The sequence below is a fragment of the Diabrotica virgifera genome, chromosome 3, assembly GCF_917563875.1.
Source record: "Diabrotica virgifera virgifera chromosome 3, PGI_DIABVI_V3a".
Taxonomy (NCBI): Eukaryota; Metazoa; Arthropoda; class Insecta; order Coleoptera; family Chrysomelidae; genus Diabrotica; species Diabrotica virgifera.
The window spans coordinates 61,982,949-62,001,386 of record NC_065445.1 but is presented as its reverse complement, the minus strand read 5'-3'; the positions used below and the strand labels follow the sequence as shown (position 1 = coordinate 62,001,386).

The 18,438-nt window shown below is 31.5% G+C and overlaps 1 protein-coding gene across 1 annotated transcript in view; it reads right to left on the bottom strand.

Moving 5' to 3' along the window:
• The window catches only part of LOC126881860 (protein zer-1 homolog), a 53,690-nt gene that overhangs the window by 17,784 nt on the left and 17,468 nt on the right, over nucleotides 1-18,438 (bottom strand). Inside the window, exons 4-7 of the mRNA XM_050646497.1 lie at nucleotides 13,745-13,919; nucleotides 12,337-12,498; nucleotides 11,474-11,635; nucleotides 8,518-8,920 (exon numbers count right to left, since the gene is read on the bottom strand). Coding sequence (XP_050502454.1) covers nucleotides 8,518-8,920; nucleotides 11,474-11,635; nucleotides 12,337-12,498; nucleotides 13,745-13,919 — 902 coding nt within the window. The remainder of the gene's footprint in view (nucleotides 1-8,517; nucleotides 8,921-11,473; nucleotides 11,636-12,336; nucleotides 12,499-13,744; nucleotides 13,920-18,438) is intronic.

Here is an 18,438-nt window from a genome sequence, read left to right as displayed (position 1 = left end):
CTTCGGTTCCTGGACTATCCTGCCATATCCGTAGATAGACAGGATACTATCGATTTTATGAAGAAAATTTTTTGGGCAGGAGGGTTGCAAACGGGGTAACGGAGTATATATGTATACAAACATGTAAGGAAAATAATGAAATTTTCATGATTTTCTAGGTCCTGCCAACTAAATAAACTAAACATATTTATTTCAAAATGACCAAAAAAAATATTGGCATGACGTCTCCTAATGTTTAAATATACTTGTCCCTTGGAAAATTCTGCGAAAAATTTTCACCCTGATTCCGTGATTTTCTTAGTCCTGCCTTTAAAAAGTTATAATACTCAAATACAATCAATACCTTTTCGGTACTCGGCAGGAAGGTTAAACGGTTCTTGTAAGACGGCAGGAGTCCTAGATTTGTAAGAAAATTCGTGAAAAAGTCAACGATTTTCTGAGTCATGCCATTTTGCACATGTTTCAAGAATCTTAATATAAGTCTATTTACAAAGAGGCAGGATGGTTTTATGGTTATTTTGTATACAGGGTGGGGCATTAGTGTGACAAAGTCCAATTACTCGTTTGTCGTAAGATATACGAAAAAAGTTATTTAGGTAAAACATGGGCCACAGATAGGACTATGATTTAACAGTATTTTCTAATATACAATATTTTTACATTTTTGGATTCTACTCGATGTTCTCTTTAATAAAATATAGTGTTTTGAAATATTATACGAGGTAGTTTAAAATATAATTACGTTTTTTTGTTAATTTTGTAGGAACATTCACACCGTATATATATATTGTTAGTGATTTGATATCCAAACTTCTATTAATTAATGTCTAAACGATTTTTAATATAGACTACTATTGTCAGTTATTAATAGTATACCAAAATGTTTAATTTTAGTATACGGGGTTGGTTGAAACTCGGAATGAGTATTTTCTGAGTTTTCTTAAATGGGACACCCTGTATTTTAGTATTATAATAAAATTATATTTTTGCTTAACAAATAAAAAGGTACCACTTTTTATTTGTTAAGCATTTTCTGTACCATATTTATATATTAATTTCGGCAGTAAATTGATACAGACAGATTACTCAGGTGGTTTTTGGGGTTTCTGAACAAGAATGTCACATTAGAACAGATCTTTACCTAGTGCTCGGGGTGACTAGTATACACGCCATATTCCTAAATATCGAGGCATTCAGACACTAAAGTGATGCAAGTAGATTACTCGAGGAGTTTTGTGGTTGCTGAACATGAATACGCCATCAGAATCGACCTCCAAAAACTCTCTAAATTCGAGATCAGTCACCCTGGGCACCAGGTGCTCCGAGGGTCGGTTGTAATGTCATATTCGTGTTCGGCCATCCCAAAAACCCTCGAATAATCTGTTTTCTTTAATTTACTGCCGATATCCCACGAAACTCCAGATGACGTGCCTTAGCAGCAACTCTGGGCACTAGGTGATTCGGAGGTCGGTTCTGCTTGCGTATTCGTAACTCCATAAACCTCCCAAATAACAAAATTTTGCCCTTAATACACTGATTTTGACAGGTTTATGCACTTTTGGATGCATGTTATGCACTAAAATGCAATTTCCACCCATTCTTATATTGTATTATACACCTTTTATTTGAATTTGAAAAAATTTTTAAAAAATAAAAAAAAACGGTGTATTTGCCGACTTAAAGCAAGAGTAACTTTTAGTACTAGAATACCGCATAATTTAATATACTCTCAAAAATGTCTAAAAATTTAAAGACCAATAAGTTATGAGATAAAATATCCGTTGATCTACCCAAGACGGATGCCTATGACCAGTACTAGAAATTCACAATTGATAAAATCGATTCATCTCTGGAAAAGAAATAAACGTAGCAGTTTTCGTTTTCCTAAATAGAATTTTTCTAAATTCTTTTAAACTCAAAAAACCAAAAAACGAAAAATTTTTCAAATCGATTTTTCTAGAACACTGCGTATTCTTCTGAGTTAAAGAAAAAGTACCTTTTAGTACAAAACTATCCCAGAATTTAATAATCTAGTGTCAGAAATGCTTAAAAGTTAGACAGAAAAGTTATTCGATAAAATATCCGTTTCCGTACCCAAAACGGACCCCTATGACCGGTACTAAAAATTGACAATTGATAATTGACATTTGACAATTGACCTCTGGAAGATAAATAAGTGTACCAGTTCTCGTTTTTCCAAATAAAAGCGTTCTGCAGCTATTTTAAAGAAACTAATTACAAGACTTCGATATGCTTCTTCTAGACGAAGCATATCGAAGTAGAGGTCGTCCGCCAGCCAGATGGTCTGATGACATCAAGCAGATCGACAGAAACTTGATGCAAACAGCACAGGACAGAAATGCATGGAGAAGACTGAGGGAGACCTATATCCAGCATTGGATAGATCCGGGTTGAATTATGACGATGATGAATTACAAGACTCCATCTTTAAAGAGCTTTAGCTTTCCACTTTGGAAGCATTTTTGAACTAGGTGAATTAAGTTAAATTTTCTTAAAATTATCTGAGGAATCTCCGGTTTTCGTTTGTTATGAGAGCTTCTGGACACCCTGTATAATATAATGGGTAGGTAAATTCCCTACTATAACCAATAAAGTGTAAAAATTGTTTATTTACTTTTATTGCGTTTACTTAGATAAAAATATGATCTAATCACTTAAAATAAAGATGTTACAGTTTGCTATTAGATTTGAAAAGTGTGTAAAAATTCCCAGACATTATTCAGGAAAATAGTATTTAATAGGATACGATTGTTTTAATGATAGACAAATTAATTTTTTGTATTATTCATCTTTGCGGTTATCCTGCCAAGTTGTAAACGGTTTTAGATTAGTGTTTTTTAAGCATACTCGACATGGTATGACTCAGAAAATTGTGGTGATATGAATATGTTTGTATAACACCCTGAAATAATTTTACAGACACACAATTTAATTTTTTTATACGAAATAACTATACAACCATCCTGCCTCTTTGAAAATAGATTTATATTAACCTTCTTGAAATATGTGCGAAATGGCATGACTTAGAAAATCGTGTAATTTTCCACGAATTTTCTTACAATTTTTTTAACTATATATAGTAAAAAAGGTGTAACTAAACATCCTGCCATTTTGAATAATTTCTACTGAAATTATTTATTTTATAACAAAATTTATTTTATGACTTAGAAAATCACGGAACCAGAGTGAAAATTTTATACAGAATTTTCCAAGAAACAAGTGCAGTTAAACATTAGGTGACGTCATGCCAACATTTTTTTTGGTCATTTTGAAATAAATATGATTAATTTATTAAGTTGGCAGGACTTTATGAAAATTTCATTATTTTCATTACATGTTTGTATATCTGTATACTCCCTTAGTCCTTTTGCAACCGTCCTGCCCAAAAAATTTTCTTCATAAAATAGATAGTGTCCTGTTATTCTATGGATATGGCATGACTTAAAAATTCATCGCAACTCCCAATTTTTTTTTTTCATGGAAAATCTAATTTTCACAGGAAAATGTCACAGGAAACCCGTGGATTTTTCCACAAATTGTAAGTACCTTCTCTAACCTTCCAGTATTGCAAAGGGCAGGACTTAGAAAATCGTGGTTGAACTTCTGTTAATATCTCCCGGTTTATTTAGGACATGCAAGTTTTTATCAACATTTTATCAAGAAAGGTATATTATTATTTGTTTTATCGTTTCTTTCAAAACATCCCGCGTATACACACTTATGCGTTACAGGGGCCATTTTATCTAAAATGTGAGTCCTTTTTTTTTTATAAAATTCCGCTATCAACACTTGTCACAGATAATACACCTGTACGGTAAGTTCGACCCTGACACCACCCCTACCTCTTCGCAAGTCAGAAAGGGACGGGGTCGAGTTCGCTCCCAATGGTAAGAATTTTACCTGAACTAAAAAAGGTAGAGTCCGAATTGGCTCCCATAGACAAAATTTATTTTACCTAAACATGTCGAAAATATCACCCAGCGTTGTCACTTCTTTCAAATTTTCTCTTTTTGTTAGAAACAGGTACCTTCCTAGAAATATCTATGGGAAAGGAGGAAGACCTAACCCTTCGGTCCTAACTTAACTTTCGGGTATTAGAGTGTAGAGCACAAACCGGCCGATTTCAGGTAAGAGCGCAAAACGGTCGAGCGCATACCGGCCGACACCGATAATTTGTGTTAAAATTGCCACATATGCCAATGTTGAACTAAAACAAACTCTAAAAGTATTTGTCTAAAAGTATAATTTTCCTATAAAAAGTCTATATCACTATGTAAATTTCCTATGCAGTATAAATATTACACGATTTGGCAACAATGTCTAATGTTTCCGCGATTATATGAGAGCCTACCCGCATTCATGCGGGAACCAATTCGTACCCTTCAAAAATATACCTGAACGAAGCGGAGCGAACTCGACTTCACCCTCAGAAAGAGAATGAGAAATCTCGATAAGGTTTTCGAGTAGCGCCATCTAGATGTTGATACGTCTTTCGGTTACCACGAGGTGAGCCATCTATGGGTAGTTTATAATCAATGCCAATACTACAGTCAAAATATTGTTTACACAGCCCAAAGAGATGCCTAGAGCTTATACTGAATCTTTTTCAGTCACTCAACGATTTTCCAATACCATATCCTGTATTTTTTCTACGATTTCTGGTGTTGTTGCTGTTTTTGGACGCCATTGACGTGGATCATCTTCAAGGAATGTACGACCACGTTTAAATTCAGTAACCCATATTTCTACTGTACTAATTGAAGGAAAGAGTCCTTATATACTTTCAACATTTGTTCATAAATTTCCCCTGCTTTTAAACCTTCCAAAAATAAAACTTCAATCACTGCACGCTACTTTTTCGATTGTAAAAAATACTGTGACACGTCGATACTAAATGGGTTGTAAACAATAAATGAATTGTCAGGTTGAAATGAAACGTTACACAATATGTTCATATGAAGAGTGTATCAACATAACAAAAAATAATAGGCTAGTGGCAACGCCCTCTCTTATCGAACCACAAAACTTATTGAAACACGTGAATTAAAATTTAGGGTTTCTTGGATCGTTACATTGTGACGCCATCTTGAAGGGGGGTGGTTAAATATACAGGGCGAGTCACCACTAACGGGACGGAAGATTACAGCGAAATGGTAAAAGATTTGAAATTTTTTTAAATTAATAGTTTGTAAGTTGATCAAAGCTACATTTTAAAATTATTTTGAAATATACAGGGTGTCCCAATAAATAGCGGCGAATCAAAGTTATATTCTTTCTTATGGAACACCCTATATTTTATAGCATTTTTTAATTGTCCGGAAAAAATAAGGTATAGTTTCATAAGGCTTCCCTATACCTATGTACAGAGTGTTCCGAGTTATGTTGACTGTTCTTAAAATGTAGAGTTTTAAAAAAGGCTTATTCTGAAGTTATTTAAGAAACTATAAAAAAATTGCTTTTACATCTAAATAGATGGAGATTAGTTGAATGTATTCCATGATTGATTATTACACATTTATTTACAGGATGTTCACAATATACAGTTTCATTATTGGATCATTCAATGTGTCATATGATGCTTATTTTAAATGGAACACCATGTATATTAGTAAATAATTATACTAAACAAATTTACCTCTTTCGAATGGTATATGGATGTCCTATACCTAGGTCTCATAGTTTTTGCGTAACTTACAATTCTTTAAATTTTTAATCTGTAAATCCATTTTAAAACAAAAGATGTAGTTAATTAATACCATCGTATCGCATTGCCATTTCATGAAAGTACGGTCTGGTAATTATCCTATAATTAATATATTCCATGATTGATTATTACCCATTTATTTACAGGGTGTTCAAAATTTACAGTTTCATTATTGAATTATTCAATGTGTCATATGATGCTAATTTTAAATAGAACACCGTATATTAATAAATTATTATATTAAACAAAGGTTCCTCTTTCGAATGGTATATAGATGTTCTATAACTAGGAGTCATAGCTTTTGCGTAATTTACAATTTTCTTAAACGGTAAATCGATTTTAAAAATAATTATTTTAGAGTAACTCTTGATTTTTAAACCCATTATCTTGGCATAGTTGGTATAAACGAGTGTAGTTGTAAATAAAAATGTATAATACTTTTAGTTTCTGATTTGTAAAATAAATTTTTTCGTTATTGAAAATAATTAAATACATAACGAAGAATTTTATTAAAATAAATACATAAATAATACAAAATGAACCACAAATTACTATAAATAAAAAATTATCAGTTATGTAATAGTAATAGATGTTCAAAATGTTTGCTTTCTTGTGCAATACAACAAGCGATTTTATCTTCAAATGATTTGCTTACATTATTTAACATAGATGGTGTTATAGACGCAAAAGCGTTCGAAATTCTTAATTTCATATCATCTGGAGTAGTAGGAAGTGTAGCATAATATACAATATTTTTAATAAAACCCCATTTAAAAAATCCATCTTTGTCAATCCTGGTGACCTAGGTGGCTTTCGTAGATAGCGTGATTGTTCATTTTTAGGAACAATTAAATTTGAATATCATACACGGATGTTTATATTTTTGATAATTACCAGACCGTACTGTAATAAAATGATAATGTCATACAATGACATTAATTAACTACATCTTTTGTTTTAAAATCGATTTACCGATTAAGAATTTAAATAATTGCAAATTTTTATGTGGATGATATTTTTCTCATCTTCAAACATACCGATCACATTCAACATTTTTTAGATTATCTCAACCAGAAACACCACAATATGAAATTTACTAGTGAAATTGAAGTCAATGGAAATCTGCCCTTCTTAGGAATTAACATCTTCAGATCACCTTCAGGTTTTTCCACTTCAATATATAGAAAACCAACCTTCACCGGCCTGTATATAAACGCAGATAGCTTTATTCCCAACAAATACAAAACAAGTTTAATCAACATACTCGTTCACCGCGCTTTCACTATCTGTTCAACCTGGCAATTCCTACATGAAGAGTTAGAAAACATAAAGGTGATCTTAAGTAAAAATGGTTTTTCGTTGAACTTCTTAGAAAGATACATCAGACGTTTTTTCAATAACAAATTCCAACCAAACAGCAAAGTAGAAGAAATCGAAGAAAAGATCTACCTATATCAAACTTCCATATACTGGTTACCACAGCGTACAAAGACGCAACATCCGTAGAACAATTAAAAAAGCATTTCCCTCTATAGAATTAAGATTTGCTTTCACGACTTTGGAAAGAATAGGATCTCGTTTCCATGTGAAAGACATGATTCCTAGTGATCTCGCATCTAACATTATATACCAATTCAAATGTAGTAGCTGTGCAGCTACGTACGTCGGGAAGACTCGACGTCACTTTAATGTCAGATGTTGCGAACACTTAGGTGTCACTCCTCACTTAGGAAGACGATCAATAACAATTCCAAATTCAGCGGTATTCCAACATATGACTGATTCTGACCACCCTATTAGTCGTAAGGACTTCTCAATCATTGGTAATGCAAGTTCTCCAACGGAACTCAGCATCAAGGAGGCATTATCCATATTTCTTTTGAAGCCACCCTTAAACACGTAACAAGACATGGCGTGTTTGAAATTATTGACTTAACCCAATGATTGTCAATGTCATTTTTACGTTTTCATTAATTATTGTTTGTTCCTTTAAAATTATTTTAAAGCATCCGCTCAAGAAACTTATTATTCTGACGATGATTAAAGTAATAATTGAAACGTCACCATGAATTTTAATTTAGTTATGGGTTTTATCTTTAAGTTTATTATTTTTATCAAGTTTAATTGCAAATTACGCAAAAACTATGAGACCCAGGTATAGGACATCCATACACCATTCGAAAGAGGTAAATCTGTTTAGTATAATCATTTATTAATATACATGGCGTTCCATTTAAAACAAGGATAATATGACATATTGAATAATCCAATAATGAAACTGTAAATTTTGAACACTGTGTAAATAAATGCGTAATAATCAATAATGGAATACATTCAACCAGTATCCAACTATTTAAATATAAAAGTAATTTTTTTATAATTTCTTAAATAACTTGAGAATAAGCCTTCTTTTAAAACTTTAAATTTTAAGGAAAGTCAACATAACTCCGAACACTCTGTACATAGGTATAGGGAAGCCTTATGAAACTATACCTTATTTTTTGCGGACAATTAAAAAATGCAATAAAATACAGGGTGTTCCTGACTTTGATACGTCGAAAAATATAACTTTGATACGTCGCCATTTATTGGGACACTCTGTATATTTCAAAATAATTTTAAAATGTAGCTTTTATCAACTTACAAACTATTCATTTAAAAATTTTTACAAATCTTTTACCATGTCGCTGTAATCTTCCGTCCCGTTAGTGGTGACTCACCCTGTATATGTAGTTGAAAAAAAAATTGTTCCACGCTTACATAAAATATAAGAAACAATTAATAATACTTACGATAAACTTTAGTTAAATTAGCTAAGGCCCAAACTGCCCAATGCTGACATTCTGGTGTATGATAAACTTTCGCTAGCTGCAGTATTGGTTCGAAAGATCTATAATTAATATTTCTTTGAGAGTTTATGTTCCAACTCTCGATGGCCTCGACCATTTTGCTTAACACGTAATGTCTTGATGGTTCTTGCACCGTCCAGACGTCCGGACCATCTGAAGCTATGTGAGAGATGACGCCTGCTGAGTTGTAACTAACTTCGATGCCGTCACTTTGAGACTCCAATAGCCTGGCAAATACTGATAAATATTCTGGAGTAATAAGGTAATGTCGGAGTTCTCTCACCTCGGCGACGTTGCCAAGTAAACCCATCATGTTACGAAGGAGATCTTCTTTATTGGGAAACTTCTAAAAATGAAAATAAATAGTTATTGACATATGCCAAGGCAAAACTTTAAGAAACCAAGTCAAATATCACTTTATATTATCTACTCTAAATAACCAAAAACCTACTGATTTAGCCTTAAGGGGATGGGTACGTATTTTCGACTGCAATGCTATTCAAATGGGGATTTATTTTTTCGTTATTAGCGAGGGCCGAAAGTCCCTGAGAACTTCTATAATGTTTATTTTAATAAGTTACAAGGGTGAAAAACTAAGAGAAAATTTAGTGTGATTTTTAATTTCAAATATCTCATTCAAAATAAACTTTTTATTTATTCTAAGGGACTTCCGGCCCTCGGTAATAATTTAGTCTTTCATTCTGCGTTTAAATTTTTCAAAAATATTTATTGGTTTTTTCAGGATTCGAAAAAAATGAACACAATGTCCGTGGTAATATTTTCCAAATCTATCTTTGTCTTCCAACGCACTCAGTCGAATAGAATACTGTCAGCATATTGTCAGTCAGACAGTGACAATCAGTGACAATTTTAAATATTTGACATGGCATCGGGAATATTTTGAGTTGTTGATTAAATAATATTGATATACTTATAGTGTATTTGATAAATAATTGATTTAAGACGTGAACTTAATAAAATGTTATTTATTGTGTATTATTTGTGGAAGATCCAAGCAGAGAATACATCAGGGTAATATATTCTGTGATCCAAGTATTTTGTTGTTAAAGATGTTCAAAATTGTAAGCGTTCCATAGTAACAATATATTATTAAAAAACACTTTAACACTTTTCCTCTTTTCTCGATTGAGTATTAGTTTTTGTTGTACATATAAATTATTACAATCACTGAATACATAGTTAGTTAAAAAATTATCACATTTATTAACTGAATTAATAATTTGCAATTATACAAATAACAGTTATCCAAGAACATTCAAAAGCCAACTCTTTAAAGTTAATTAGTCCAGAGAAATAAGATTTTTCTCGTGACACATCCCCCTCCAGGCCGAAACCAAATTTTTTGAGTAGTATGGACATCTATATTATTAACCTATATGTTTCCTGCAGCCAATTTTGATGATATACATATTTATAAACAAATGAAGATCAAAAAACGCTAAATTTTCGCTTTTTTCGTCTATTACCAAAAAGTTAAGCACTTTAAACAAATTTGGGTGTAAGAAACTCATAAATCGTATAAAAAACTTCAATATGGCGTTCGCTGAATATGTCCATCCTTATTGGTTGCTTAGAAAATTGCAAAATAAATCATAAATTTTGAGTTTTTAAAAATATTCATAACTTATGTAAAAATTAACTTAGAACCTTCTTATTATACGGAATGCTGATACTTCTTGTACTTAAATTATATTTTAAATTTCAAAGCCATTGGTCAAATAGTTTAAAAGTTATTTAATTTGTTTTTCCCAAATTCATTTTTTTTTGCAACACTACAAGTCAGAAAATTATGAGGCTACAATCATACTTCGGACAGTTTATGAAAGAAGAACATTTATACTATTACCATTATTAAAAATAAATGACAGAAAATAATTTTAAACAGTGTAAAATTATTTTGAAAAAACATGTAGATTTTTTGCTTACTTATAAACAATTAGAATAACTTTTTAACCGTTACCTGTAGAAAAATTATTTTTTCATATTTAGAAAGACTGAATTTTTATACACATTTAGAAAGAAAAACAACTGTCCTAGGACAATTAGGGACAAAGTTAGCCCCGCCATTTATTTAATTCACATGTTTTTTCAATATTTATAATTATTTTTTGTAAGTTTTTTTTAATTAAATTAATACTGTAAATTTCCTTCTTCCATAAACTATCCAAAGTATTACTGTAGCTTCATCATTTTCTGACTTACAGTGTTGCAAAAAAAATAAATTTGGGATAAACAAATTAAATAACTTTTAAACTATTTGACCAATTTCTTCGAAATTTAGGGTATGAATTAAGCACCATAAGTCTCAGCATTCCGTGTAACAAGAAGGTTCTAAGTTAATTTTTACATAAGTTATAAATATTTATAAAAACTCAAAATTTATTATTTATTTTGCAATTTTCTAAGCAACCAATAAGGATAGACATATTAAGCAAACGCCATATTGAAGTTTTTTATACCGTTTATGAGTTTCTTACTCTCAAATTTGTTTAAAATGCCTATTTTCTTAGTAATAGACGAAAAAAGCGAAAATTTACCGTTTTTTGATCTTCATTTGTTTATAACTATGTATATCATCAAAATCGGCTGCAGGAAATATATAGGTTATTATTATAGATGTCCATATTACTCAACAAATTTGGTTTCGGCCTGGAGGGGGTTGTGTCACCAACAGGCTATTTTTTTCCTTATTTCTCTGAACTAAATGATGACATTGTCAAGTAGAATGACATTCTAGTAATGTTTACATATCCATACCAGTGTGAATTTTACTACACGTAATTTGCCGTGTAAAGACAGAAAAAGTAGGGATAGTCGTAAAATATTTGCGAATTATGTACCGATGGCCTTAAAATGATATAACAATAGCAATGCTTACTTCAAGACATTGTAAAAAATGTTGCATTCCGTCCTGCGCCAAGAACTTTTTGCAATTCAAAGGTGTCTCATCAGTCACGTTCCACATCGTTGACCAAGCTACTTCCAATACATCATCACATATTCCTCTTTCCAGTCTTTCTTTAATTAGCCATATCATCCTCTGAAAAAGTAAAATATACAGTGAGCATGTAAAGGTTGGAATTAATTCATTTTCTCGAGAATGGACGATTTTTGGAAAAAATCCCGAAACAGGTCAATTTTTATTTTTAAATTACGACTTTTTGGCATATACATCATACTGGTGACGTCACCCATCTGGGCGTGATGACGTCATCGATGATTTTTTTAAATGAGAATAGAGGTCGTGTGATAGCTCATTTGAAAGGTAATTCAATTCTCTATTTAGTAGTATAAACATTAACATAATTATTTATACAGGGTCATATATATCACTGAATACATAGTTAGTGAAAAAATTATCACATTTATTAACTGAATTAATAATTTGCAATTACACAAATAACAGGTTTCCAAAAACATTCAAAAGACATCTCTTTAAAGTTAATGATGACATTGTCAAGTAGAATGACATTCTAGTAATGTTTACATATCCATACCAGTGTGAATTTTACGTACACGTAATTTGCCGTGTAAAGGCAGAAAAAGTAGAGATAGCCGTAAAATATTTGCGAATTATGTACCGATGGCCTTAAGTTATGGCGTGACATAGGGAAATAAGGATTCATTTTTATATAATAGATAAGAACTCTTTTCCTGAAGAATCCGGAATTTTTTAAGATATTAAATCTTTTTAATAACCCTTGATTATAATACTGAGTAAAATAATTGTAAAATGCTCACATTTATAGCTCCTAATGCGCCAAGTTTGACTTTCTGCTGTCCATCCACTTGACAGGCCAAAGAATTTAATAAGTATATTCCTATCCTCTGCACAAAACTCTCCTGTGCCATTCCATATACTGAATAGAGGAGAATGTCAACTAGCCTCACATAATCAAATAGCTGAAATCAAAGAAAATGTATGTTTATAAAATAAACCATTAAAAATATTGTTGAAGCTACAAATGATCTTTCTCAACATCAACTTCTTTCAACACATAATTTATGTATGTATACGCTTGTTCAATTGAAACTCATCTTTTGACAGGTTAGCCTTGGAAATAATTGTAATCACTCAACTGACCTTTTGCAATGTTAGTTATATTTGTAAATTTCACACATCAGTTTCCATCATTTGTATTTGACTGCGATTTTAAGTATTGTGACTCAAAAATGACGTTTGTTGAGGATATTAGGGCATCCACCTTGTAGTCTCGATTTATCGTCTTGTAATTTTTACAATAATTTTGGATCACTGAAAAAAGCATTAAAAGATAATAGTTTTCAGTTGGACGAAGAAGTACAAAACGCCATAAAATAATTCTTCAAGTACCAGCCACAAGAATTCTTTAACCTTCGGATGACCAAGGGGGTAAATTTGGACCCCAGCGTATGTTTTTCTTTAATAAATTCAAAAGTATTTTCAATTTTTAACTCATTATTTTTTTATTTGACTTTAATATCATTCTAGATATCCTCATATTTTGAAATAAAAAAAATTCCCTATATTTTACGAACAAAAAATATATTCTGAAGTTGATGTTTAGTAAAACACCGTCTATTATGTGGAATTCCAAGTATTTTTACACTGCGCGTTATCAAAATCTATTTTTAGACTGGGGTGCCTGTTATGTACGAATCATGACATTCCTGTCTGCTACAGTTAGTCATTATTATTATTTCCTGGCGTATATTATTATAGTTTCTTAGTATTTTGTGTACATATAAGATATGGCCCGCAAATATCTTACTGAGGCTGAGTTACAGGAAATTGTTACTGCTAGCGATTTTTATGATGATATAGAAGATGAAATAGTATCAGAAAACGAGGATGTATTGTTAGATGAAGATTTAAATGCTGAAAACATTCATTCCAGGTCATTTTTACCCCCGTTGGTAATCTGTGTAACAAAAAAAGGTTGGTCATCGGAAGGTTAAGCAGGGTATACATCGGTTGGTGAAACAATGGGATATGTCCTTAATTGTAGCAGTAAATATTTGTAGATATATTTGCCAATAAAGTTTTTCTGAGCCAAAGATGCGTTTCAATTGAACAAGCTTCGTTTTATTCTTACATTATATATAGAAGACCATTTCAGATAATAAATATGACTGTAATATAACATAGGAACAAAATGCTTTTACTTACTACATCTGTTGGTATCCTAAACTGACATAATGTCAAGCAACCATTCCTCATCATGGTCTCATCGTTTCTATAAATACTCATACCGTTTAAAAGAGTTGTGATTATTTTTCTTTTCACTTTTACATCATCGTGTAATTCGTTTCCAGTACCTTTTACAATATAAAATAAGGTAGCGCTACAAAAGAAGGAAGTTGGTAAATAAATTAAAGAATTATATTGTCATGATAGGAGAGAAAGCAGTCATAAAAATCAACAGAATAACAACAGTGAACAATTAATTAAATTAAATTTTACATTGTGAAAATTCAGAGTACTATTTTGAATTTGTTTAATACAATCTACTTCTTCAAGTTCCTCAATCTTCTATCGAAGGTTGGAAATCATCATGGATATGCGGACCCCGTTAGTGCAGTCACTAAAGGTGGATATGAGCTATTACCTCCGATTTCGTTGAACCTCCATCGATTTGCATGAAAATTGGTGAGTGGTTAGAGGATATCTCAAGGAACAAAGGTGACATGGTGCCAACTTGCGCTTTTACCCTGGGGGTGGATGCCACCCCTTCTCGATGGTGAAAATAATTTTATTAAAAATGACTCCATAATTCAATACAGGAACAAATTCTAAGCAAAATTTGTTATATATAGTTATTAAAATAAATCAAATCTTTTTGAGTTATTAAAGATCAAAGATTTTAATTTTTCGTGAGAAAAATGCATGTTTCTAGCCGATTTTTTATAAATAACTCAAAAACTATAAATTTTTGCAAGAAACTTATTATTGCCAAAATTGAAGCTAATAAACAGTGAAATAAACTACTTACTGGAAAAAACTTTTAATGTTAACTAAAAGTGAGTTATAGGTAATTGAATGTATATTTTTTTCGGCGTGTACCCAAATCTAAGTATTCAAGCTTAAGGGGGGGGGGTATGGTTTGAAATCAACATATCAAGCACATTTTTGTGAATTTTTTTCGACGCTATGGTAGAATTATTTTATTTTTAAATTAAATAAACATATTAAGTACAATTCAAAGAATATTTAGGAAAAAATCCAATCCAAATTATTGAAAAATAAGCCATTGGCGACAAATTTTGGCCGGCAGCTCAAAAAAAAATTGATTTTGCGGTGGACATCAGAACTCATCACTGGATCATACGAAACAAAAAATTCAAAAAGATTTAATTAGCTTATGAGTTTCACGAGGTAACAACGTCGAGTTTTTTATTTTTAATGATTTTTGAATTTTTGGTATCACTCAGAAGTCAAAAATACGAAATTTTTGATAAAAATTTTGTGAAAACCAACAGATTTAATATTGTTGAACAAAAAATAAGCACAAAACGAAAAATATCTCGACGTTGTTACCTCACGAAATGTCTAAAGAAAATATATGCAAAATTTCAGGTAGATCGGTCAAGTAGTTTTTCAGTTACAATGTCCACCGCATTTGAAAAAGCAGTTTTGAGAAAAATGCGTTTAAAGTTTTGACAACTGCATCTTCATCTTCTTATTTGTCTGCCAAGTCGTAAAGTGATGAACATTGGAATATGTTTTTTGCGAGAATATAAAAGAGAAGGCGAACAGTTTTTTAACGTTTCTCACTACGCTCAAGCGTGCTGGCGCGAAGCCGCGGCAAAGCGAGTCGAAGGTAGGGATATTCAACACCCTGTATCTCTGGTAATTTTACTCCGATTATTTTGAAATTTTCAGAGAGTATTCTTGAAAGTATGCAAAAATTAAATATTTTAAACCATACCCCCTCCTTAATAGTCCAAATAATGAAGCTTAAAATAGGACAAAACCTCGCAATTTTTACAGAATGGATCGATTTGCTTGAAAATTTGAGAATAAGTAGTGGGTAGTCCAAGGATCAAAATCTATATCATGCCAAAAGGCGCTTTTACCATGGGGGTGGTTGCCACCCCATCTCGGGGGTGGAAATTTTTATTATATTTTGACCGCAAGAGTTGGTAAAAACATTCATTATAAGCAAAAAACGTTCTATACATTTTTTTGATAAAATTAATACTTTTCGATTTATTCGCTATCGAAAGTGTTAGTTTTATATCGAAAAAATCAATGTTTTTAATCAGTTTTCTGCTAATAACTCAAAAAGTTTTCGTTTTATCAAAACAACTTTACTTAACAAAAATGTACCCTTTGAAAAAATAAACACAACCGTTTTTTTTTTATTTCTTTAAGACCAAGCAACAGTAATCAAGCTATACTTTATTATATCGCCGCTGCCTACGAAAAGTATAACTCCGAAAAATGCCGTTAAGAGTCGAATTTTCAATGAACGCCGCGAAAAATATGATTTTTCTACGAGCGTGCAAAAATGTCTACTTTCGCGCACGCATTTTAGTTTAGAAAGTTTCACTTTTCCGCACGCGTGTTACTTTTCCGCACGCGGTTTTTACTTTTCCGCACGCGTGTTAATTTAGATATGTTAATATGGCCTTAAAGTAATTATAATACATGCAATAAACTAATATTTAGATATTATTTACTAATTTATTTCAAATATATCTTATTGTGTTCCTGTTTTAATGAAATTAAAGCGACAATTCGATGAAATAAAATTATTTTGACATAATATTCGAAAGTCAAATTGGTAGACAATAACAGTCGTTTTGAATCATCGTCATGGAAACCAAGATCGTTGTCATGCTAACTAATTATCTTGAAAGTTTGGTTTTGACAACCTTGTCAAAGAATTAATTTGTGTATGTATTTTCATATTAATTAAATTAATTGATTAAGATTTGGTAATTTTTTAAAGACTCTTAGAAAAAATATTGTTCCTAACTCTTGCAGAAAGTCCCTTTTCCGCACTCGACTGCTTGCCGAACTCCCGCTTCGCGTCGTTCGGCAAACTGCAGTCGCGTGCGGAAAAGAATGACTTTCTGCACTTGTTAGGAAAATAACTATTTCGATTATATAATTGTGAAAATTATAATCCCTAATAAAGTGTTAGCGAAAAAATTTATTTTTTGAGGAGTATCGGCAAAAAACATCATTTTTGTTTGTGGGTCCACGAAAATTATAATTAGTAAAAAGGTCTTAGTCCTGTCGCCAGGGGGGGTACAACGGCCTCGTTAATTCAGATGGACTTACCCAAGTTTTTTTTATGTATTTTGACCCGTAGAACACGAATTTTTTGGGTAACAGTTGATCCGGATGTCGATAAGATTGTTATAGACCAAGAACTTGAGGAATCAAATAACAGCGATTTTTGGCAAAACAAAACAATATTTTGTATTTTTTGGGTCATTTTAAGCAAAAAATATTTCTACAAGTTTTTTAGTAGGATGCACAGTTTTCGAGATAAACGCGGTTGAACTTTCAAAAAATCGAAAAACTGCAATTTTTAAACCCGAATAACTTTTGATTAAAAAGTAAAATAGCAATTCTGCTTAGCGCCTTTGAAAGTTCAAGTCAAATTATGTCGGTTTTGATTATTTGCAGTGCTAAAAATTTATTGTGTTATTGTTAAACAAAGCTACAAACAACTAGTGCGTGAGTGATGTTTCTATGATTTCTCATTTAAAATCGAACGAGTAGGTAGAATAGGTACTAGTGCAATCAAGACTATTTCTACGTTACATGCGTTAAAACGCATGTAAAAGCACGGGAAACCCTACGTATTTATAGCTTTGTTAAACAATAAAAAAATAAATTTTTACCAATGCAAATAATCAAAACCGATATAATTTGACTTAAACTTTCAAATGCGGTAAGCAGACTTGCTATTTTATTTTTTAATCAAAAGTTATTCGGGTTCAAAAATTGCAATTTTTCGATTTTTTGAAAGTTCAACCGCGTTTATCTCGAAAACTGTGCATCCTACGAAAAAACTTGTAGAAATATTTTTTACTTAAAATGGCCCAAAAAATACAAAATATTGTTTTGTTTTGCCAAAAATCGCTGTTTTTTGATTCCTCAAGTTCTTGGTCTATAACAATCTTATCGACATCCGGATCAACTGTTACCCAAAAAATTCGTGTTCTACGGGTCAAAATACATAAAAAAAACTTGAGTAAGTCCATCTGAATTAACGAGGCCGTTGTACCCCCCCTGGCGACAGGACTATCTCAGAAATAATTGTTTTCGTCGGCATCTATTATGAACTAAATATTTTTATTATAAATATTTTGGGAGTTATAATCTTCGCGGACACGCATATAAAAAAAATTGTAATTACCAATACTTATCAAAGAGTTATTATTTTCGCTCGAAATGTATTAGGAATCACATTAATCGTAGGTACCAGCGATATGTTGGCTCTTCTTCGTTAAATGCTAAATATTGTAGTTTCAAAGTCAAAGGACGGGAAAACTATGCATTATTCGAGGATAACTTGTTGAAACTAATTTAAAGTATTTAAAAATATGTATCTCCAGAAATAAAAAAATCTCTAGCTAAAAAAATTAAGTGATTTATAATGAAAAGAATGTCAGTCCCTATTTTTTTCAGCAAAAAAGTGATCGTAAACGACCCCCTAATCACCACCCTAATTAAAATCTGTCATTGACCTGATTTGGTTTTCTTGATTTATGTATTGTTAATAGGTTCTAGAAGTTTGATCGGCTTAGAATGATTAGTTTTTAAAAAAATGGAGTTAAAAGCGAATAACGAGTTTTTGTAGTTTGGTAAAAAATGCTTTTTTCTTCAGAATACAAAGATTAGTA